Source organism: Diplotaxodon limnothrissa, linkage group LG7 (genome assembly GCF_057381915.1).
Source record: "Diplotaxodon limnothrissa isolate DT_005_m linkage group LG7, D_limnothrissa_male_GT1.1, whole genome shotgun sequence".
NCBI classification, from domain to species: domain Eukaryota; kingdom Metazoa; phylum Chordata; class Actinopteri; order Cichliformes; family Cichlidae; genus Diplotaxodon; species Diplotaxodon limnothrissa.
The window spans coordinates 15465555-15489734 of record NC_140602.1 but is presented as its reverse complement, the minus strand read 5'-3'; the positions used below and the strand labels follow the sequence as shown (position 1 = coordinate 15489734).

At 39.7% G+C, this 24180-nt stretch overlaps 2 protein-coding genes across 2 annotated transcripts; one reads left to right on the top strand and one right to left on the bottom strand.

Annotated features, from left to right (window-relative positions):
- The first annotated feature begins 1036 nt into the window (after positions 1–1036).
- Positions 1037–18338, top strand: ap4e1 (adaptor related protein complex 4 subunit epsilon 1). The gene is made up of 21 exons (XM_085359315.1): positions 1037–1336; positions 3667–3738; positions 3858–3981; positions 4638–4711; positions 4796–4917; positions 5021–5180; positions 5265–5431; positions 5516–5589; positions 5676–5798; positions 5886–5995; positions 6086–6225; positions 7774–7886; positions 8006–8124; positions 12150–12452; positions 12915–13026; positions 13104–13242; positions 13337–13592; positions 14707–15258; positions 15351–15541; positions 15613–15773; positions 16225–18338. Exons 1-21 carry the CDS (start codon positions 1196–1198, stop codon positions 16383–16385), a joined length of 3414 nt encoding a protein of 1137 aa, XP_085215441.1. The 5' UTR covers positions 1037–1195; the 3' UTR covers positions 16386–18338.
- A 1052-nt stretch (positions 18339–19390) lies between these two features.
- LOC146628028 (aromatase-like) lies at positions 19391–23323 on the bottom strand. Its single transcript, XM_085359299.1, has 9 exons — positions 23176–23323; positions 21269–21419; positions 21016–21170; positions 20752–20928; positions 20502–20616; positions 20302–20416; positions 20066–20228; positions 19734–19975; positions 19391–19621 (listed from the first exon to the last, which is right to left on the bottom strand). The coding sequence occupies exons 1-9, from the start codon at positions 23321–23323 to the stop codon at positions 19391–19393; spliced, it is 1497 nt and encodes a 498-aa protein (XP_085215425.1).
- Between the last annotated feature and the right edge of the window lie 857 nt (positions 23324–24180).

Here is a 24180-nt window from a genome sequence, read left to right as displayed (position 1 = left end):
GAGATAGAGACTCAGTTTTGATTGTACATAGGGCACATCAATAGCATTGTATATACTCCAGTGTTTTGGCCAGGGTAGATTTACATATTTTAAAGAGTAATAAACCAAATGGCTAGCTCGCATTACAATGTGATGGGAAGAAAAGGTGCACAGAAGTTCTTACGATTACAACTATGAAGTTTAAAACAAGTATATTACTGAAAATATTATTGGTAGTGGCTTGCATCAGTCTAGGATAGAAGTGACACAATAATGTGATGTGTTAATTAGCCCACATGGAGGAAAATACATGTTTACTTATTGTTATTATTTTTTATTAAACAAATGAGGACATTCATTCAGAGGAGACATCAAAGAGCAGGGGGGCTTTTCTGTGAATGGCAAAAGTAATGAGAAATAATAATGAGATTTATGGAGAAAGGTACAAATTAATATTTTATTTTGGAAATTATATTAAATGTACATCTAACAAACAACGTGTGCACCCAACAGCTGCTTCTCACCTGCCAATATAATACTGTATCAATATCAATGCAAAGAAAGCACATTAATAGGTAAACATGAGATGAATGATTTTTTTTCATACCTGTAATTTAAAATATGGTTTACTACATCTTTTTGCGTTTCCAGATGTGGAAGCCACTCACTACTCGATGTGCACTAGAGACACCCTGAACTTGTGCTACCCCACTGTTGAAATACTAATAAGTTAAAAAAAATTAATTAAAAAATATATATACATATAATTGAATGTACTCCTTTTCATGCAGTTGTCCAATGGTTGTAATTTCATATTTAGAGTAATTATTGTAGTTTAGTGTACAGATATGCAGGGGACTGTTAATCAAACTATTACAAACATAATAAAATCAGTTTTGAATATCGCTCCTACGTGTCTCTTTATTATTATTATTATTATTATTATTATCTCAGCAGAGTGAGGGCCCACTGTTACTGTTGAGGGTTTCCAATAAAATTTCAAATCAAGCGGAAGTGACATCATCAAAAAGCCTTGCCGATTCAAAACAATGGCCGACAGAAGAGCCAGTGTTGTAACTCTTGTAGTCGTTTTAAATGTTTAACTAGTAACATTTAATGTGTGTATGTAAGAGACTCTTATTGTGATGTTTAGCGATTTAATAAGTGTGTTTTATAAGAGAGAAGCCAGCTGCTTAGCCCGCTTTTAGCTGCCAAAATGAGCGATGTTGTGGAGAAGACGCTGACAGCTCTGCCGAGCCTCCTCTCTTTAGACTCTCACCCTGGGTCTGCAAAACTGTCCTCTACTTCAAAGCTAGGAAACCTCATCAGAGGAATCACTGAGCTAACGTCTAAACATGTGAGTTTGCCCTTTGAAATGAACTAAAAACAAGATAAGTTGACGATACCGTCTAAGGTTGCTAAGCTAAGCTGCCTGTGCTAACTCATTATAGGCATGTCTTTACGTTTAACCTACTTACTGGAGGCCTTACATTACTGTACTAAGTTAGAGGCTGGTTTACAGGCGTTGTGTTGTTTTTGCCATGTTAATATCATGTGGCAGAACAAATTATAGCAGTGCTACTTCACGCATTTATCCTCACTGGTGCGTTCATGTTCATTTTCGTAAACTCAGACAAATTGGAGAAGTTCGTCTTCTGGGATTTCCGAGGTTTTGGTAAATGTTTTTTGGACAGGATCCTGGTATTTATCACGTCTAGTCTCTGTGGCAGAAAGCACTCAATGCATACAGGACAAGTAGTCAGCAGTATTCACTCACTTGCCACTTTATAAGGCACACCTGTTCAACTGCTTTTTAACACAAATCTCTAATTTCGTTGCAGCAGTTCCATGCATTTAGACATGCGAACCCGCTGAAGTTCAAACTTGACCATCCGTGATTTAGGTGATCATGGCATGGTTCTTAGTGTCAGACAGGCTGGTCTGAGTATTTCAGTCTGTCAGATTGCTCCTCTGCTTGGATTTTCTCTAGAGTTTATAGAGAACATTGCCCAAAAAAGAGAAAACACAGAAGAGCAAGCCTGAATGTTTAAATTCTGAATGCACAACACACTTAACTGTGAAGCAGGTGTGCTATAGCTGCAGAAGACCATAGCAGGTGCCACTCCTGTCAGCTAAGAACAGGAAACTGACTGGAGGAACTGATTAATAAAAGGGGAAAAAAAGAACAGGAAACTGAGGCTACAATTTGGATGGCGTCACCAAATATTGGACAATGAAAGATTAGAAAAATATTGCCTAGTTTCACATTTTCTATTGGAACATTTGGATGGTTGGGTCTGAACTTGGCATAAACATCTTGGAGCCATCCTACTTTGTGTCAGTGGTTCAGGCTGCTGCTGCTGGTGTAATGGTGTGAGAGATATTTTCTTGGCACATGTTGGGCACCCCAGTGCAAACTGAGCATCAATTAAACTCCATAACCTGAATAACACGCCATGTCACAAAACTCAAATCATCTCAAACCGGTTTCTTGAACATGACAATGAGTCACTGTACTCAAATGACCTCCACAGTCAACAGATGTTAGTCCAAAAGAACACCTTTGGTATTTGTAGGATCGGAGTTTCACATCATGAATTAAGAGAGTGACTAGTCACTAGTATGAGCTAGGTGTAACTAATAAAGTGGCCAGTTTGTATAAACCTTGTATTGTTAAACCTGCATACCTGAAATTCTTACTGCATTTCTTTGGTGTTAAATGGTGTGTCTGTATATTCCAGTTACCTTTTGGCAAGCAAAAGCTTGGTGGTTCATTTCCGAGCACAGATACAAATCCCCTTTGAGGTTGTTTCAGGAAGAGTATCCACCGTAAAACCTCTGCCAAATTAAGCATGCAAAACTACTTGCTGTGGAGACTCCTTATGAAAAGGGAGCAGCCAAAATTAACTTTTCACACCATCTTGGAAATTCCAAGCAAACATTTCCCCATTTTTCTGAATTAAGAAGATATCTTAATATCCCAAAAGAGTTTCCGTCCTACTTGAAGGGTTGATTACATGAGTAACAATGACCACCACCCCATTATTGCATATCTTCAAAGTCCTATCAATTCATTTGACTGTGAAGAAATATTCAGAAGACTTAAGTCTCTAACAGTACAGTGCCATCTGTTTCGCCCACTGATGCCAGTATTTCCCCTTGTTTCAAAGTGAATTACTCATAAAATCAAGCTTTTGAGAAAATAGAGCTTCTTAGGATTTTAGTAGGAAATTAGTAGGAAAATTCTAGCAGAAGTGCTGCCACGTGTCTGGCAGGAAAGAGAGTACCAATTTGTTTATTTGCAAAAAAAACCCCCGCACTACATTTTTGGAAATATTTGTGGGTGTTTTCTATTTTTTGTGGGGGATTTTGTACTACATGAACACTGAAGTGGCCCCCAGTGAGATGACAGTGCCAACAGTGGCCCACGCTCATTTAAGTTTAGACCCCTGCTCTATAAGGTATCGCCAAGGCCGAAAACATTATGACATAATTCAAATAATTCTCATGTTCAGTAGGAATACTCTATAGGAATAAACCTTGACGTCTCACAGTCTGAAATACATTTAAACTTGTGTTTCTTTGCATCACTGGCTCGCTGTAAACTTCTCATTACCTTGAAATAAGCATGACTCGGTAAACCACCAATGTATTTCATCTTACTTCCCATTGTCTCCTGTTCTATAGGAGGAAGAAAAACTTATTCAGCATGAGCTTTTGGCGATCAAAGAACAAGTATCCTCTCCCAACACCACCATGGTAAATCTTTCCTGGTTTTTCTCTGCTGTCTTGCACAAGAAATCATATACATTAAAATTCCACCGAGACACGAAGTTACCAATGTGTTTACTTCTTCCTTTTGTCATAATCTGATTCAGAGGCAGATGAAGGAGCTCATGGTGCGATCGATCTACTGTGAAATGTTGGGCTACGAGGCTTCCTTCAGCTATATTCATGCCATTAAACTGGCTCAGCAAGGCACTGTTCTGGAAAAGAGAGTCGGTAGGTTTAATAAATAACTCATTCCTCAGAGTCTCGTGTGTCAGGGCCCATTTGTTCTTATGATCTACACACAAGGCCAGGAGGAGCAGCTGATGATGAGGCAGGTTGCATAAACTTGTTAGGACAACGAGGAGAATATTGCATGGAACAATAAAAGCTTCGTCCTTTGTGGCAAATTCTGACATATGTCTAGTTTCATAACTCATGTTTGATTACTTGGGAAGAAGAGAAGGGTGTTGATGAGACGAGAGAGTCAGCTGAACAGAATGTACTGATAGGAGGTGGGCTCCAGCTGGTTGTTGAAAGCTGCTGATCTTCCTCTAAATCCTTGGCACACAAAACGACATGTAAAAGAATACCACGAAGGAATAAAAAACCCCACCGCACCTGGTCTCATGAATCATTTTACATTTATGTTCCAGTGCGCGTCCTTACGTGGCCTTACTCCCTCCTCTTTTCTTAATTTAAAGGATAATACTGTCATTTTTGAGGATTGAACAATAAAGATTTATACAACAAAAAGACACAAGGTGGTACTTTAAAAGCTTCAGAGTGTTGAGAGTGTTGCAGAATATGGATTTATTTACAACATCAGTGTTAAATATGAAAAAGCTAGACTGCTTTGGTCACAAATATGTTTATTTGTGGTTTTTCAGGTTACCTCGCTGTGTCCTTATTTCTGAATGAAAGTCACGAGCTTCTGCTCCTCCTGGTAAACACTGTGTTAAAGGTGGGCGTGGGCTTACACAACATTCATCATACGATGCCCAAAAGGGAATTTAGGATATTTGATTGTCGTGTTTTGTGTTCACAGGATCTTCAGAGTACAAATCTTATTGAAGTGTGCATGGCTCTGACTGTTGTCAGCCAGATGTTCCCCAAAGATATGATCCCTGCAATCCTTCCTCTAGTGGAGGAAAAACTAAATCACCCAAAGTAATGAACGCTGCTCATCACCTGCATGCATGGTTGAATATTTCTTTGTGCCGTTGAGCTTGAATATTTTTATTAATACGTTTTTGTCGGAACAAACTTTCAGAGAAATCATTAGAAGGAAAGCAGTCCTGGCGCTGTACAAGTTCTACCTAATAGCACCAAATCAAGTTCAGCACATCCACAACAAGTTTCGCAAAGCTCTTTGTGACAAAGATCCTGGTGTGATGACAGCCTCACTACACATCTACCTGCAGATGATCCAGGTAGTTACTGGTTTCCTCATAATTTGCAGTACTCTGTTGAAATGTACATATGTATGCATTTATTTATTTTTTGCTTTAATACAGGAGAACCCAGAAGCTTACAAGGACCTGACGCCAAGTTTTGTCACCATATTGAAGCAGGTGGTGGGAGGAAAGCTGCCCATGGATTTTAATTATCACACTGTTCCTGCTCCATGGCTTCAAATTCAGCTGCTCAGAATACTCTCCTTACTTGGAAAAAATGATCAGAGGTAGATATTATTTGTCCCATCTTCACATCTCACTAAAATCACCCGATTCTTCACTGATTTTGTGCATGTTCTCTCTCTTCATAGTACAAGTGAGGTCATGTATGAAGTCCTTGATGAGTCTTTACAAAGAGCAGAGATGAACCATAACATCACTTATGGTATGCAGCATTTCTAATCAGTATGCTTTTTGTAACCATTTAAGTTCTTCTGTCAGCCACTTATATACGTTTCTCTTTATTTCCAGCTATTTTATACGAGTGTGTAAAATGTATTTACACAATTCATCCAAAGTCCGACCTTTTGGAAAAAGCTGCAAAGTGCATTGGAAACTTTGTTTTGTCCCCCAAGTTAAATCTAAAATATCTAGGTAAGAGACAAAGAGAAACACGACTGTACATAAATAATGTCTCTTTGTTGAAAATCTAACAAAAACACTTTCTCTATGATACTGCAGGCCTGAAGGCCCTCACCTACGTTGTCCAGCAGGATCCTAAACTGGCCTTGCAGCATCAGATGACCATCATAGAGTGTCTTGATCACCCTGACCTCATTATTAAGCGTGAGGTGAGGCTCACAGTGATGTAGTCTGAACGTGTGAGGTTGTAAGGTTGCAGGTTTTTAGCATTACCAGGCTTCTTTTTTTTTGTCTTGTAGACGCTGGAGTTGCTCTTTCGCATCACTAATGGCCAGAATGTTACAGTCATTGTTGAGAAGATGCTGGAGTTTCTGTGTATCAGTGAAGATGATCACACTACCATTGACCTGGTGGGGAAGGTGGCAGAACTAGCGGAAAAATATCCTTTAAAGTGTAATCTTCTTAAATGTTCATTCATTATCACTCCTGAGGCCCTCTGGAGCTGTAAAATGCTGCGGCTAAGAAATCACAGTCATAGAAACTCATATTCAAAGTAACTCTTTGTAAACTTATGTTGTTGTGCTGAGTCACAACAGGCTGTCATTTCAGCTTTTCTGGTTAGATTTCACATAAATCAAACTTTAAAAAGTAAAGAAGAGATGGGAGAACGACCCTTTAGCCACAAGTAGTATTTGGTCACCTTCCTTCACGGGCATATGAGCTTCAGTGACTTCCCATGTTTAATCCATAGGAAATAATGTGATGTCAGTTCACCCTTTGCAGTTGTAACAACTTGTTTATGGGAATTTTTAACCACTCTTCCAGAATTGCATTTGTGAAGTCAGACATTGACAGAGGCCTGGCTCGCAGTCTCCCCTCCAATTCGTCCTAAAGGCGTTCTGTTGGATTGTAGTCAGCACTCTGTGCAGGCCAGTCACGTTCTTCCAGTCATCCATGTCTTTATGGACCTTACTTTGTGCACTGGTATGCAGTCATGTTGGAAGGAGTTGCCATGGCCAAATTGTTCACAGAAGGTTGGGAGAGTCAAATTGTCTAAAATGTCCTGGTATGCTAAAGCATGAGACTGTAGTTCAGGTGGTAGAGCACTAATTGGTGGTGGTTTGATCCCCCGTCTGCTCCAGTCCGCATGCCAACTATGATAACAATGTATTATAATTAATGAATCTGTAAGTATGAGTGTGTGTGAATGTTAGAGAGAAAGAGAGCTTGTGTGAATGAGGCAAGTTGTGTAAAGCATGTTGAATGCACACTTAGAGTTGAAAAAATAAATAAATAAGAACCATTTACTTTCACTGGAACTATGGGCCCATGATCCAACCGTTAAACCCAGACTCCTCCATCAGGTCGTAGTGATTGAGCCTGCAGAAAGTCGGTGACCTCCGTGCACTATGTGCCTCAGCATCCGCTGACCCTGCTTTGTGGATTTTACGAGGTGTACAACTTTGTGGCTGAATTTCTCATGATCCCAATCACTTCCCTTTGTGATAAAACCTCTAACAATTCACTGTAGAATATTTAGTAGCTAGGACATTTCACAAATGGACATGTGGTGGGGACTCAGTGTTCTTCACCCACAGTGAATGCATGATGAAACTGCACAAAAAAGGTTTTGAAAAATCCTGATGTAAATTTATACTTCCTAGCAATAATATGATGAATTTAGAGAAAACATTAACATTCAAGTTTCTTTTTATTGGAAACCCTTGATACTTTTTTGAGTTAATATTGCGCTAAAACATCATAACTATCAACAATTGGAGGTTGAGATCACGTGACAGAAAGTAAACAGAAATTAACAAAATATTTTTAAATATAATGTTATTTATGATGCTGAGTTAGTACAAATTCACTGCAATTTTCTCCTTGATAGATTTTCAACCTGTCTGGGGTTTACCTCAACCTGTTGCCCAAAGTGTATCTTTTATACTTTGTTAAATTTCTTGTATTTTCCTATAAACCACTGTACATATGCACCAGATAACGAATGGTTCATAGAAACGATGAACACTGTGTTTTCTCTTGGTGGAGACATGATGCAGCCTGACATCCCTAACAGTTTTCTCAAACTGCTGTCTGAGGGTGAGAAACCCACACGTTCAAATGATTCTGCTGTGATTTTCTTGCTCACTGATATGATGCTGATTGATTGAAATTTTAATTGTGAGCGATGGATGATGAATTTCTCTCTAAATACGCAGGCTTTGACAGTGTGGAGGAAGACAGGAAGTTGAGGCTTTTTGCTGTGAATTCGTACATTCCTCTGCTGCGGGGAGAGCCTGGCAAACTGCCACAGCGCTTCCTCCAAGTCATCAGCTGGGTGAGTGATGCTCTCACGATGTGGATCATTAATAGACTTTTATATTATTATGTAATAAGAGCGAGAAGCAAAAGAACAGTACATGCAGTTACTGCTCGGTTTACGTCATACAGTTAAATATTAAAGTGCTTGAAATACAAAATTATTTTACAAAGCGGATTCCAAAAAAGTTGGGACACTAAACAAATTGTGAATAAAAACTGAATGCAACGATGTGGAGATGGCAAATGTCAATATTTTATTCAGAATAGAACATAAATCACGGAACAAATGTTGAAACTGAGAAAATGTATCATTTTAAGGGAAAAAATATGGTGATTCAAAATGTCATGGTTTCAACAAATCCCAAAAAAGTTGGGACAAGGCCATTTTCACCACTGTGTGGCATCTCCCCTTCTTCTTACAACACTCAACAGACGTCTGGGGACCGAGGAGACCAGTTTCTCAAGTTTAGAAATAGGAATGCTCTCCCATTCTTGTCTAATACAGGCCTCTAACTGTTCAATCGTCTTGGGCCTTCTTTGTCCCACCTTCCTCTTTATGATGCGCCAAATATTCTCTATAGGTGAAAGATCTGGACTGCAGACGTGCCATTTCAGTACCTGGATCCTTCTCCTACGCAGCCATGATGTTGTGATTGATGCAGAATGTGGTCTGGCATAATCTTGTTGAAAAATGCAGGGTCTTCCCTGAAAGAGATGACGTCTGGATGGGAGCATATGTTGTTCTAGAATCTGAATATATTTTTCTGCATTGATGGTGCCTTTCCAGACATGCAAGCTGCCCATGCCACACGCACTCATGCAACCCCATACCATCAGAGATGCAGGCTTCTGAACTGAGCATTGATAACAACTTGGGTTGTCCTTGTCCTCTGGTCCGGATGACATGGCGTCCCACATTTCCAAAAAGAACTTTGAATCGTGACTCGTCTGACCACAGAACAGTCTTCCATTTTGCCACACTCCATTTTAAATGATTCCTGGCCCAGTGAAAACGCCTGAGCTTGTGGATCTTGCTTAGAAATGGCTTCTTCTTTGCACTGTAGCATTTCATCTGGCAACGGCGGATGGCTTGTGTTCACTGACAATGGTTTCTGGAAGCATTCCTGAGCCCATTCTGTGATTTCCTTTACAGTAGCATTCCTGTTTGTGGTGCAGTGTCGTTTAAGGGCCCGGAGATCACGGGCATCTAGTATGGGTTTATGCCCTTGACCCTTACGCACAGAGATTGTTCCGGATGATGTTATGCACAGTTGATGATGATAACTGCAAAGTCTTTGCAATTTTTCGCTGGGTAACACCTTTCTGATATTGCTCCACTATCTTTCTGCACAACATTGTGGGAATTGGTGATCCTCTACCCATCTTGGCTTCTGAGAGACACTGCCACTCTGAGAAGCTCTTTTTATACCCAATCATGCCAATTAACCTAATTAGTGTTAATTGGTCTTCCACCTCTTCGTTATGCTCAAATTTACTTTTTACTTATTGCTACTTGTCCCAACTTTTTTGGGATTTGTTGACACAGTGTAATTTTGAATCAACATATTTTTCCTTTGAAATGATAAATTTTCTCGGATTAAACTTTTCATCTGTCATCTACGTTCTATTCTGAATAAAATATTGCCATTTGCCATCTCCACATCATTGCATTCAGTTTTTATTCACAATTTGTTTAGTGTCCCAACTTTTTTGCAATCCGGTTTGTAAATTAATGTTCCGAAAAATAACTGGAGGAAAAATAAAATCAGTGCTGTGAAAAAATATGAATGTACAAATTCTGCACAGGTTTCAGGATCCAGAAGCTGAACGCTTAGTCATATCTGAGTCTGGTCGAGAACATGTTAGTCAGCTCACAGGAACTGAAGCCTGTGACAAAAAACAAAAACATAAAACAACACAGCCAGGTTAATATGTGTTAGCTTGAAATATAGAGGCAGTAACCAACAAGAACAAGTGCAGATGTGTTTGCTTTTTCCTGACCCAAGAGTCGGGAAACCCAAAGAGATCAGCTAATGAAGGAGCACAAATGTTGCCTCACATTAAAGTGGATTATGTGGTAACTTTGATCTTTTGACTACTGAATTTATAAAGAATTACATTTTTAAAAGGACTCAAAAAATAACCAAACTAGTTGAACCGCAACACTAAACCAGCCTCCAGTGTATTAAACAGGTGGCCTAGACACCCACTATTATTCCTCTCTCCTGATCACACCACACCTGTAAAAAGGGGTAGCAGTTTCCCTTCCTTAAGAATGGCTTAATAACCACCCTTCCACTGTGACCACTAACAAAATACTTAAAGATACAGATTGATACTGGTTCTTTGCAAAATTGTCTATTGTATGTGTAGGTAAAACACTAGTTCGTCCCTTGAATTAAGTGCTTGAATAATTCATATGTCCATATTAAGTGGCTCAGGACTGAGATTGGACTGAAATTGGGGACAAAGCAGCCAATATCCAAAGAAAAACTTTAGAAAACCTTCACAAAGCCTGAAGAAGTATTCCTCAAGACCATTTTAAAAGAGTTGCTCCTTGGAAGCAAAATATAAAAAAATGAGTGCTGGCTCAAGACTTTTGCACAGTGCTGTATGAAAACAGGATCATAACCAGGAACTGTTCTTTAGAAATAGGTGGAGAAACTACTTGCTTTGGGTATCACTACAGAAGGTGACACTAGTTTAAAAGAGAGAGACAACAACAAGTTTACAGCTTTCCTTTGTTGCAACTAAAAGCGTTCTACAGAACTTCATTAATATTTATGTGTAACACCCATCCCACGTTCTATTGAGAGGGGCCCTGGGTTCCTGTTGTTACTTTCCTATTGATACTCCCTTTTTAATGCTTATGGTATTAAATATGCAATAAAACTACACTATATGGAAATAAATCACACACAAGCAGGTCAATTATAAAGTTAACTCCACTTTAGTGAATGCTGAATTAACAACACAAAGGAAATAAGTAAAATCAATAAAGTTTGTTAAACAATGGTAAGGTATCTACCTCAACAGAAACAAAATAATCAAACAATATTGTGGGCCCTCACGCGCTCTCACCAAACACACACACACACCTCAAGTGCTACAGTCTTTCTGCTAGCAAACCCCTCGTTGCAGGCCTGAGTCGTGGCTCGGGTGCGTTGGGACCTAAAACAATATGGTCGCTTCACTTGTTGCCAAGCAGTAAAAATAAAAGCACGTGCAAACAACAGTACTCACACCTCTAGGCAGTTCAAGGGGATAGCGGGGAAATTGGGTCACGGCTACCAGCAGGCCGCGGCAGCAGCACTCACAGTCGTCCTTTCCACGTGCTCCCACGTGAACACATAACTTCAGCACACCAGCAGAAGGGGCCTCTCTGACACGCCAGCAAGACGTCCGTCTCCTCCTACTGAATCACACAACCCCGCTAAATGCCAGTTCACACGCGTTAACATTCAATCTTAGCATTAGCTTAATAAATAAAAACAGAGCAGAACAAGAGCTTAGCGAATATGCTACGCTACGCTAGCGGCTAGTCGCGGTTAGCAGTTAGCCTGTTTTACACAATAACATTGGGTTCAAGTGTCAGACAAAATTCACATTTACCTCACAGTAGGGTACAACAGTTCTCGACTCCAGTTAACTATCCGTCAACCCGAAAATGCGTGTCGCCCTTCTATGAACTCTGCGTTCACTCGACACTGTTCAGCTCTCGTCTCTCTCGCTTCCTGCAGAGTGCACACGGCTCCCCACTTACTCCCACCCCTCTACCTGAGACTACTTCAGGGTTCACTGGAGCTGTAGTACATATCAATACCATATCAAAAATAATGACATAAACCTCAAAATACAAATAAAAAGGTTGTGCATTTAACTGACACACATCACATACTTTGCAGGCATTTGTATACATTCTTGAACACATTAAACATTTGCAATTAACTATCAATATTAATGAACAAATTTAAATAATGAGCTACTTATACAGCCAGGGCTACATATGCTAAACCTTTACTTACTCTCTGTAATTCCCAGGTGCTTGGGGAATACTCTCATTTGAGGGAGGATCTTGAACCTGCTGAAGTCCTGAGCCTGCTAGCCAAACTTTTGGACATGAAAAACAGCAGCAGTGAAACCAAGAGCTGGGTCCTCATGGCCATGACCAAACTCTGCAAAGGTGGTGCTGATGCTTCTGTAACTCAGGAGGTTTCTGAGACATACAGCAGCTCCTTGGATACAGTGCTGAGACAAAGGGCGCATGAGTTGCAGTACCTCAGCCAAGACCCTGAACTAAGAGCCAGGGTGTTGCCACGAGGTGCCAAACCAGAGACTCTGGAGGTAACGTGTTTAACTTGTTTGCAGTGAGCAGAGAACCCGGCCACATTAATAACATTTAAATATTAACTCTGTAGCTCTTTTCACAGTAAAAGCAGGTTAGTTGACGGTTGTGAAAACCTGCAAACACTTTATGGAAACACCCCTCAGGGTGCAAAATTGATTAGATTGATGACAGCCTTTACCGTAATCACATTATTCATTTTATGAGTAATCAAACCTGTAACATGTCTGGAGAAGTCTGAAGGGCGGAGCTCTCCAGAGAACTTCATTCAGTATCGGACTCACTTTCATTCATTTAGAGAGCAAGAAAACCAATCTCTCTTCTTTTGGCCAAGAATTTTATTTTAAACACATAAATTAGTAATTATATGTTTTTGTGTAGCTGAGCAAAGCACACAGAGCACTCAGGCGCAACGTCTTCAGTCCTGCGGCAATTTTGCGTGACTGTTTGATTGTTTTTAGGTGGATTCCTCGCTGTCATTTCTTGACAGATTTGTGTCAGAGGCGTTGGCTGCTGGCGCTGCTCCATACAAACCTCCCCACCAACGGCAGGAGGAATTAGATCAGTCAAAAGGTAAAATGTAGATAAATATCTTGGCAGCACATTCGGCATCTTGTTTGGATTTGTTCTGACTTTGTTGTCTATCTCAGCCTTGAGCCTGGAGCCCTATGGCCTTTCTCTGCCTATCAGCATGTCCTCCTGCAGCATCACTGACAGACAGTCTCCTACACTGTTGTCCATGAGCTCGGGTCTGTCAGGGGATAGCGCTGACCTCTCACACAAAGGAGGGTATGTGGACACCACATGCATGCATTTGTTGGTGTAATCAAGTTCCTAGTTTTAGTGTTGAATTCACACTGAAGACTTGCTGTTTGTGTTTCAGCTCTTCAGCTTTGAAGCTGGATGGCATAAAGAGGGTGTGGGGAAGGGAGGGCTATCTGGCCCAGAGAGAACCTGTAGAGGAAGCTGCACAGGTTGAGGTTCCCAGTCCCATTCAGTCTCCCGGCCGGCAGGGCGAAGGCGACAGTTTGCACAGCCAAACTCCAACTCAGACACCGACCCCAGAGCCTGAACAAGAGAAACAGCAGCTGGCTTCTTCGCTGTTTGTTGGCCTGGCTTCCCAAAGCTCTGTGTCTCTGGTGAGGTTATCAGTCCATATACCATATGTGCAAAGAGCAAGCATCAGCTTATGGTTCAGACTGTTCTGATTTTTATGTGGAGGATCACCGAAAACACTTTAGCCACAGGAGTTTTAGGGCATCAGGTCAGAGTTTAAACTGTCACCGGAGTCAGTTATGCTGTAAACAAGCTCATCACTTGTACATGTCATAATGTGCCTACTGACAGCACATTTAACATACAATTAAAATGAATATTTTTTTTTGGCCTCGACAACTCAGTCTGTGCTTATCACCCAACTCACCAGATTTGCCTGCCTTTAATTCATTCATTCTTTTGAAGGGTCATCATTTTGAAATGAGGAGGAGATAAAGCATGCATCACCCACAAGGGCAGTGGGGTAGAACAGGAGTTCCTCTGATTCAAAAATAGCAGCCACACTGAAAACATTGGAGTGTTGCCAAAGGAGATGATCTTTAAGGAGCATTTAAATCAGTGACGGTTTTTGATATTTATGGCCAGAGTTGTGGAACTTTATGATCGCACTTCATCCCTGAAGGTAGCCCTGAATAAAATATGTGTTAATCTATTTTTACATTTTTGGCAATTTCAACATAGAGGGCAACAAAGAGGACCGGATGAACACTCGTCTGTTTTTATTATCAAAATTAATGATGATGAACCAAACATTTCTTACATTTTTGTGAGGCCCATTTAGCTACTCGGTGAGTCTAAGATGAGACAAAAGGTGTTGCTTTTTAGAACATATTCAATGATTGGCTGAACATTTTCTCGGGTGGTAGGATCTACTAATGCTATTAATTTAAGGATGTCAAACTCATTTTACATCATAGACCACATGCAGCGCACTTTGATCTTAAGTGGGCCAGATCTTTGAAATTACATGATAAATGCATAAAAAGTTCTAGTAGTTCTTTCATTTAAACTTTCATTTAAACTTGCATAGGTATGTCTTGAACACGTTTCAAAGTCCATTGGAGACCTTGCAGGGCCAATTCTCATTTAAAACCCCTGCTATAAGTGAAAGTGCTTAACGTGGAGCTATTTGTGCAGCTATTTGCATTGCTGATTCTGAACATTTTTCCTACATATATGTGTTTTTGCTTCTAACAGATGGGAAAATCTGAGCCGATGCCACAGCGATTCCGAAGAAAAGCCAAAGGTCAAGGTCTGGGCTCGTCCTTTATCGCAAACGAGCAAATATCCAGCTCCCTCATCTCTCCTCCCAGTGCTGTAGATAACCTGCTGTGTAACAACCTACTAGACTCCAACAACGCCTCAGAGCTGGCCGAACAGACATCTCAGCTCTCTCAGAGCCTCACTACTGCTAATGGCACCTGTCACGCAGAGGCAGAGTTAACTGAATCTGACACAAAGGGATGTAACCCTGCTCTCCGCAGGGATAACTGTGTGGTAGCTGCTGGTCCTGGTCCACATAACGACCCAGGCAGACTAACAGAAGTGTGTCTGGATTCTTATCTTCCTGCAGAGCTTTCTGGCCTTTCACACTCAGAAATCGCTCCCTTGTGTGCCAACCAAAGCCTGAATCTCTCAGCCTGTCATGTGCAGAAGGAAGATTCATTAATATTAGTTGTTTTTATTATGAACTCCTCCGAGTCTGCCATACAACAGATGCTGCTTCAGGTCGACTCTGAAGAACTTGAGGTAAATTATTCAGTAGAAAATTATCAATAGAGTCGTTTGGTGTCCATTAGTCTTTTATAATGAGGTTGCTTCGTTGTATTGTTTATTTTTAGGTATCCTGCCTATGTGATAGTCCAGCGGGGGAGGTGACAAGCTACAGTGTAGCAGTGGGCCAGTATTCTCTAACTGTGAAGAGGCCTGCGGTTCACGTCGAGGTGGTCGGGACGGTATCTTACCAGCTGCCTGCTGGGACGTCTCAGTCATTGCAGTTTTCATATAAAGTCCCTTTAACCAGCTTCATCAGGTGAGATATGTAGTGCTCGTATTTGAAGTGCAGCATTTAAGTGACATAAAATTAATCCAAGTTTCCTGCAGGCCTTTTGTGGTGTCCACAGAGGAATATGGGACGATGTGGCTTTCCTTCTCTCACGACACAAAGCAGAATCTGACGTTGATAAATGACAACCAAGAACCTCTCACAGCCACTCTGAATGCTCTGAAGAAGAAGCTCCAGCTTCATGTTGTGGAAGTTATAGGTGAATGAACATTTGTTTCCTGCTCGTATTCAAGCTGTTCAAACTGAGAGTATCATTTTATGCTTAATGCATATAAAAGCAGCATTCACATCAACATGTGTGTGTTAGAATATTCACCAACTCATCTGTGGTAACTACTGTTTATTTATTCTTAACATTAGGAATAACTGTTTTAAAAAACTACATTAATTAAAAAGATGAGATAATGCAGCTTGACTATACGTCAAATATGCCTCTAATGAGGTGTACTTAGGAGTTTATGAAGAAAACTTACAACTTTAACTTTCGCTTGTATGCAGCATGAACATCATTAAATAACACGGCGGTACCAATAAACAGCATTACAAAGGGGAAGAAGAAGAAGATTTTAAAATTGCATATAGAAAAGGAGACATAGATATTAATGTGTCCTATACTTTTTGCTGAGTAACCTTCATTGTTTTCTGCTCAGGCATGGAAGGAATCGTAGCTTGCCGTCTCCTTCAGGATCTGCCGTGTCTGATGCATTGCCGGGTGAATGCCGGCTGGCTGGCTGTCTGGCTGCGGTCGCCGGTGCCCGACCTGCCCGACTGCCTGATCTACCACTGCCAGAGAGCTTTACAGAGCCTCTGAGACTCAGAGCTGCAGCACCACTCACCACCACTGAAACCACTGAGGAACTAAACCCACTAGACCCTCACTGAAGAGGAAGGTACACAGAGCTGAAGTGCTGAACAGAAAAGGAGAAACCTGCTGTTGTGGCTTTTGATCTTTATTTTGCGGTCTTTATGAATTTCACTCAAAGTTATTTAGTAAGATTTGGTTGTATTTATTTGGCAGAACTATAACTCATTGAAAGACATGGCAGGTTAAAAGCTCAGGGTCAAATGATGGTGTTTAATCATCTGTGGGTGTTTCATTATTGCCTTTTAGTCGTGAAAGAGCTCCATAATCACTAAACAATTGAAGCCTTCTTCCTGGTTAAATTCTGATGGTATGCTTTGTATAACAGAAAATTCTCAAAGTGTAAAATAATGAAGTTCTCAGTTGTTTCTTTTTCCTGTACACCAGAGAGAAGATATATATTTTTTGTGATCTGAAATACATTTTCTAGGCTACAACAATCATAACAGTGGAGCGAGTAAGTCCACAGTCACTTGTCCCTCTTCCACTTTCACATTTACAACAGATGCATTGAAGAAAAGATAGTGTAGCAACTTCAGTGTATGAATAACCACAGACAAATCAGAAGGATTACATGACGGCCACGGCAGAGAAACTGAAGGATCATGTCATCACTAAGCCACTTTCTATTAGTTCGTTAGCCAAGCATGGTTGCTAAATATGCAGCACTAACCAAAAATGGCCCCTTGAGGCTGATTGATTGCTTCTCTCTCCAAAAGACCAGCACGGTGGCTGATAAAATGCAAACGTTGCGGTTTCAAAATTAGCAGCACCACTATATACATTCTACACCTTTAACATATTAGCCCTATTGAGCTGTGATGGCTAATGCCCAGTAAATGTAAAGCATGCTAGCTTTAATATTTAAAGACGCTTAATGGAGATTATTTCTACTTGATCTAATCATGATCTAGCGATAAATCTCATGGTAAAACCAGCCCAACCACCTTTTCCTGCTTACAACTGAACCTCGGATTTACAGAATTGCTACACTTTTAATTTTTTTTTGACTTTCACCATAATAACAGCAGGCTGAAATGCAAATAAAACTGAAGAAAGATGCTCTCTTGTTCACTTTTTACAGACTTGTCTCATGAGATGCTAAACAGAAGTGCAGTGTTTGATTATTTTCCAAGAATCAGCAGCTTGTCCTCTGATTTTGATTTAGTCTCTTGAATGGATGAGCGCACAGTATATTTGCACTAGTTCATTTTATTTGCAGCTCTTTTGCTCCTTTATTGAAAAAGCACAGGACGATACTGACAACGACTCCACGTGGAGGTTAATAAGAAATTGAAGCATTTGATCGGTCATGTTTGGCATATTCATGAAATTTAAAGTGTTGTAAATATTTGTAAAATATCCAGTTGGCCTGCTCGCGGCTGACGTGAACTTCCCCTTTTTTCTTTCTGACACGTACAGTGAGCGGTCTGTCTTGGACGGTATGGACTGATTATTTAAGCACTCATGTTTCTCATTAGGTGGATGTTAAGGGTTGTTATATTTTTGTATGACTGCAGTATTAAAAGAACATATTTATGCGTTTATATTCTTACAAAATGTTTACATGCATTTCACTGAAAGAAAGGGAACCATTGTTCTTCATGTGCTGTTTGACTGGTCTGTGCCAGATTACACCTGTATGTTTCTTTGACATGTTTTGGCTTGTTTTAAGTAATTCAGCCTGAAGGGAAAGTTTGCTTTCTGCGTTTCTTCTATGCCTGTGTGCTGGTTTGAAGCACAGTGTGATGCTAACAGTGTCTCTAATACTCAGTTTTAACCCTACGCCTTATGTTTTAATGCCAGTACGGCATGTTTGATTTGTGCCTGTGGTACAGAGGAAAAAAAACATCCTTGTTTCTTGGAGTGCCTGTCATTACATTCAGTTAACTTATGAATAAATTCAACATGTGAAAATGACCCTTTGACTTTGACTCATTGGTTATTTAATAAATTGAGGCTCTCATGGAGTTTATGCTTATTAACACATGTATTGGGTGTGAAACAGGAAGTAATAATACGAAAATTTATATGAACTACTGATTCTGCACAATAATGAAAATGAATATTTAAAATGAGCTTTTTTATGTGAAGTTGTTTGCATGGTGAAGCTGAAGTATATACAGCATTATAGCATATTTCTACACTGATTATATAACATAGAAATACCCACAAAGGCAAAGTAAATGCAGATTTTATTTACGGTAAATCATTCATGAAAAGGGTTATTGTTCTTAGCCATAATGTACTTTTTCTATAGCTTTATTTTTAGTTATATAAACTAAAAAACCTTTTTTAAAAATCAGGCATAATGTTGGGTAATTACAAAACCACAGAGTAAAAAGTCTCAAGTTAATTTGACCAAATTTGTCAACACAGCCAAAAATGAGACTACACTGAGTACCCGGAGAGATCATGCCCAAGCCAGGTGGTGGAGTTGAACTCAGGACCAATCACTGTGCCACCATTGCAACAGTTTACTGTAGTTTGAGAAATTTTGAGAAAGGTTCATAGCGTGAGATTCTGTAGCTGAGCAGCTCCTGTAGTAATGTAATGTTTGGGTGACCCACTTACAAAACAACAGATGCTAAATGAGATGAGAAGAAACTGATATCAAACTGAAAACATAATACAAATAAAACTAATGTAAATACAGAACCATTGCTCCTCTGCATGTGATTTTTTTCTTCAGTTATTTCAATCATTGTAAATGCATCTTTATTAAATGTATGAGCTGTGTACACTGTCAAAACATTAATCAGAAATCTATACTTAACAAGTGTACTTTGTTAAAGATTAGTAAAGTTTAATTTGGAGTACATGTGCTGTTAATACAAATTTACTGTGAGTATTTCCTAGTACAGGACTTCATTAAGGCCTTTAAACCCATTTCAAGATGTTTTCATCTGAAGTGTAAAAAGCGCCGTTATGTTTCGCAGCTTGATATTGTGGGGTTATGTCATTCGTGGGATGAAGCGCATGGCCAGGATGTGCTCGTCTTTCACTGGCTGCTGTGACAGGTTGTTGGTCTGCTTGATGCTGTTGAACGTGCAGCCTTGACGAGGACACACAGTGTACCGAGACAGGAGAGTGACCAGGATGGCCTTCATCATCACCATGGCGATGTGTTTGCCCACACAGGAACGAGGCCCGCAGCCAAAGGGCTGGAAGTAACGACTGGGTACCTGCCAAAGAGAGAAAGCAAAGACTCAAATGTGTGTGTGTGTGTGTGTGCATGTTTTTTTTTTAGTTTAAACCATTAAACATTTATTGCTGAACTACACTCTGCTCACTTACCGTTTTTTCAAAGTTCGTGAGGTTGAACTCTTTAGGCTTGGGGAAGAATTCGGTTTTGTGCATGAGGCCAATGTTGAGAATGATGTTGGTGCCTTTCTTGATTTTTGTACCTGCGATGTCGTTGTCCTCCAGAGCTTTCCTCATTGTGAAATCGACCACAGGATGAAACCTCAAAGACTCGTTGATGAAGCTCTCCATCACTTTCAGACTTTGGTAATCGATATTTTCCACGTCTTTTTCATCTGAAAATGAAAGATGTGTCAGAATACTTCTACTCACCAGAGTGAAACTGTGAATATGGAATATTGGAAACACTGTAAAGCTGCACTAACTCAAGACGGTGTTCATCTCCTCCACTAGCTGCAGCTCTATGTCCGGGCTCTGTTTCAGCAGCATCAGCATGAAGAAGAGGCTGATGGAAAGTGTGTCGGGGGCTGCGATTACCATCTCTAGCACACACTGCCTGACATTATCTGCTGATAGCTCTCCGTAGTTCTGTTAAACACAACAGACGGGAATAAGAAAAGACAATTGGGGGGACGACAAAAATCCCTCCAAAGAGACCGACCTGGGCAAAGATGAGCTCTGTTGCAAAGTCGAGCTCGTCGTCCAGTTTCTCGGCTTCATGAATCATCTTTTTCTTAACTTCAAGCAGGCTCTCCATCGCATCTTGCAGCTCCTGTCTGTTGGCACAAAAAGCAACACAAACATTAGGTTGAAGAAATCGCAAACCACAATACTGACTTACTGTGAGATGAGGTGTCTTACGCTGCTCTCTTATGCTTGTTGTACAGCCATCCAACCTTGAAGAATATATCTGGTTTTATTAGAACTGTCTGCCAGGTCTCAAAGTAGTTGTGAATTTTCATCAAGAATTCTTTCTCTGAATTATTAAAAAGAACAACAACAACAACAACAACAAAAAATCAATAGATGCAGCGCCAGAGCTCATGCGTCACAATTTCTTGCAGATAGTATGCGGTTTTAGGAATCTATGTGCAGTAAACACGCAATTGACCATTTAACGGCACTCCTAGGAACAGCCTGTTGGAGATGTCCAAAATGATGGCTCTCAGGAGACTGAGAGTATCCACATGTCCAGAGGGGTCAGTCATATCCTGTAAGTTGTCCAGGTGTTTGGCTGTGGAGCTCACACAGATTCCTACGGTCCTCTGCAGGCCGGGTCCAGTCAGAGCTGCACAGTAACATTCAGTAGCTCCACAGTTCAAGAAAGCAATAGTCTAACCACAGTATGTGCTGTCAGTGTGTGGTAATCGCTCACCTTTAGAAAAATATGTTCTCACTTTTTTCCAAAGCAGGACATCACTGTTGAAAATGATACCATTTCCGTACATGCCGATGCACTCGAGTCCTTTTTTGCTCCCAAATCTGGAGGTGTAGTGGGCACTCCTCAAAACGTGGTACACTTCAGAGGACCTGCAGAAGAAACCAGGCTTTACCTTTATCTGAAAATTTACTGTAAAACAAGTTCGGTTTACTCTAAAAAACAAAAACAAAAAAAACAACCCACTTGCCTGCTCAAAATCAGGGTCTCCTCTCCGTTTATCCACACCCGCACAATGCTCCCATATTTGTTGTTGTAGTAGTTACACGCTGTTCCAATCCCAGACCAGATGAACCTGCTGTAGGAGAGAATGGGACCGAGTCCTGCTAAGAAGGAAGGGCCTGACAGAGAGAAATAGGTTATGATAGTAGACTCCCACTTCTACTGCAAATTAGCAAGAACCTTGTCTGTTGAGTTTAATTTGAGAAAGATAGTGTATTTTTTTGGGATAGCTGCCAGGCTCTGATCTTAGTATATAGGAGAGTGGCAAGTAAGGACGGCACTCTTTGTTCTGTGTGTAACTGTTATTTGACTTCTGCATGAACCATTTTCATCAGTATACAGGAATTTGCACCTGGAGCTGCAAAACAGAGACTGTTTGTGATAGTTTTAATAGACAAGGAACACGCTCTGTGATGGTTGAGTAAACCTTGTTTTGTCATTGATGCAGACCTTCTGTGTATATGAGGGTTTCCCTTTCTTTGTCATTAGATGCTTGCTGACTTTACTCTGTATCTGATTCCTTCGCAGTGGATGGCTAAATGATATAAAAAGACACTTTGGAGCCTTTAATTAATATGGTATATAAATACTTATAGTATATAGTATATATAACTCTATGTGTATGTATATATATATATATATATATATATATATATATATATATATATATATAGTTATTTAGGATGAATAATAGGATTTGATAAATAAGGTAAAGATTTTTTAATTGCAATTTGAAGTGTATTTAGAGTGTAATTACTGTAATTACCGTACTAACTATAAGTATTTATAGTTAGTACATTTATATATTTATAGTTACATATTTATAGTTAGTATTTATAGCTGCTGTATCATCCATGTGCTCTCTGGCAAACTTCAGACGGGCCTGGACATGCACTGGCTTCAGCAGCGGAACACGTCTGGCACTGCGGGATTTGATTCCCTGCCGTTGTAGTGTGTTACTGATGGTGACCTTTGTTACTTTGGTCCCAGCTCTCTGCAGGTCATTCACCAGGTCCCCCCGTGTGGTTCTGGGATCTTTGCTCACCGTTCTCATGATCATTTTGACCCCACGGGATGAGATCTTGCGTGGAGCCCCAGATCGAGGGAGATTATCAGTGGTCTTGTATGTCAGGTGCCATTCATACAGGTAACGAGTGGGGGACAGAAAAGCTTCTTACAGAAGATGTTACAGGTCTGTGAGAGCCAGAGATTTTCCTTGTTTGAGGTGACCAAATACTTATTTTCTACCCTAATTTACGAATAAATTCTTTACAAATCCTACCATGTGAATTCATGGATTTTTTTTTCACATTCTGTCTCTCACAGTTGAAGTGTACCTCTGGTGCAAATTACTGACCTCTGTCATCAGTTTAAGTGGGGGAACTTGCACAATCGGTGGCTGACTAAATACTTTTTTGCCCCACTGTATGTATATATATATATATAGTATACACACACACTCATATTGATATAATGTTGATATAATGGAATAATATGTTCCTTATAGAGAGATATTTAGGATGAATAATAGGATTTGATAAATAAGGTAAAGATTTTTTAATTGTAATTTGAAGTGTATTTAGAGTGTAATTACTGTAATTACTGTACTAACTATAAGTATTTATATACCATATTAATTAAAGGCTCCCTGGGGCGCACTCTGTCAGTGCGCCCCAGGGCAGCTGTGGCTACAATGTAGCTTGCCATTGCCAGTGTGTGAATGTGTGTGTGAATGGGTGAATGACTGAATGTAGTGTAAAGCGCTTTGGGGTCCTTAGGGACTGAGTAAAGCGCTATACAAATACAGGCCATTTACCATTTATATATATATATATATATATATATATATATATATATATATATATTAGTGCCTACCTGGTATGTGTGACTGTTTTCTTTGTCTCCAGGTGGTGAAAAGCAACAGCAACAGCAGCAGAAGTAGCAGGACAGCAGTGACTTCTGACGCTCTATCAGCCACCATGGGGCCAGCGATGAGCTCCTCTACCGGCAGCATCCTCTGCATTTCTCTAGCACTGAGCCACATTCAAATCAAAATACACCCACATCAACCTTTATCATTAACTGTTTGTATTACTGAAGTAGTTAGCATCAAATATACAGTAATTACAGACATCATTATGATTTTTTTTCATGATGATCTCTGTTATCTTACAATTATAGGGTCATTAGCCCTTATCTTACTTATTGTCTTTGATATTTTCTAAACTATTTATACCTTTATAGTTATTTTACAATTACAGTATTTTGTCATGTATCTTAAGTTTTTCATCACTGTGCTGCAGAAAATTGAACAACATGAATTTGCTGCTGTCAGACTGCATCAGAAGGACACTGATGAGCAGCGAAATGTGAGCTCATTATAAATAAATAGACTAAATAAGCAAGATGCCAGACGCAGAAACTGATTTAATATTAAAGTCTAATATCAAACACAGTGTCTCAATTCAAGGTCCAAATACAATATATATATATATATATATATAAGAGAGAGATAAGATAAGATAGAACTTTATTAATCCCTCGGGTGGGTTCCTCTGGGAAATTCGACTTCCAAAAAGCACAGCAACGACCGAAGTTACAGTTACAGAATTGTTATATATATATATATATATATATATATATACACACACACACACACATATATAAATACAGAGACAAATATAAATAAAATATACAAAGGGGATAAATAGAATAAATAGGAATAAAAAAAAAAAAAAAAAAAAAATATATATATATATATATATATAGAAAATCTAAATTTAAAAAAATTAACAGTCTATGTGAGAGGTTTGCTTCATAAATCTTTGTAACAAAAAAAGGTTGAATAATTCTACTTACTTCTCTTTCCTCTCCTGCTCC

Excerpts from the sequence above, each read along its gene's own strand:
- ap4e1 (XM_085359315.1), top strand. The coding sequence starts at position 1,196 with ATGAGCGATGTTGTGGAGAAGACGCTGACAGCTCTGCCGAGCCTCCTC. Across the intron at positions 5,799-5,885 it reads GTTAAATCTAAAATATCTAG|GCCTGAAGGCCCTCACCTAC; the intron begins GTAAGAGACAAA and ends ATGATACTGCAG. Across the intron at positions 15,774-16,224 it reads TCATGTTGTGGAAGTTATAG|GCATGGAAGGAATCGTAGCT; the intron begins GTGAATGAACAT and ends TTTTCTGCTCAG.
- LOC146628028 (XM_085359299.1), bottom strand. The coding sequence starts at position 23,323 with ATGCAGAGGATGCTGCCGGTAGAGGAGCTCATCGCTGGCCCCATGGTG. Across the intron at positions 20,617-20,751 it reads CCTAGGAGTGCCGTTAAATG|AGAAAGAATTCTTGATGAAA; the intron begins GTCAATTGCGTG and ends TTAATAATTCAG. Across the intron at positions 20,229-20,301 it reads CAGAGCTCATCTTTGCCCAG|AACTACGGAGAGCTATCAGC; the intron begins GTCGGTCTCTTT and ends TGTGTTTAACAG.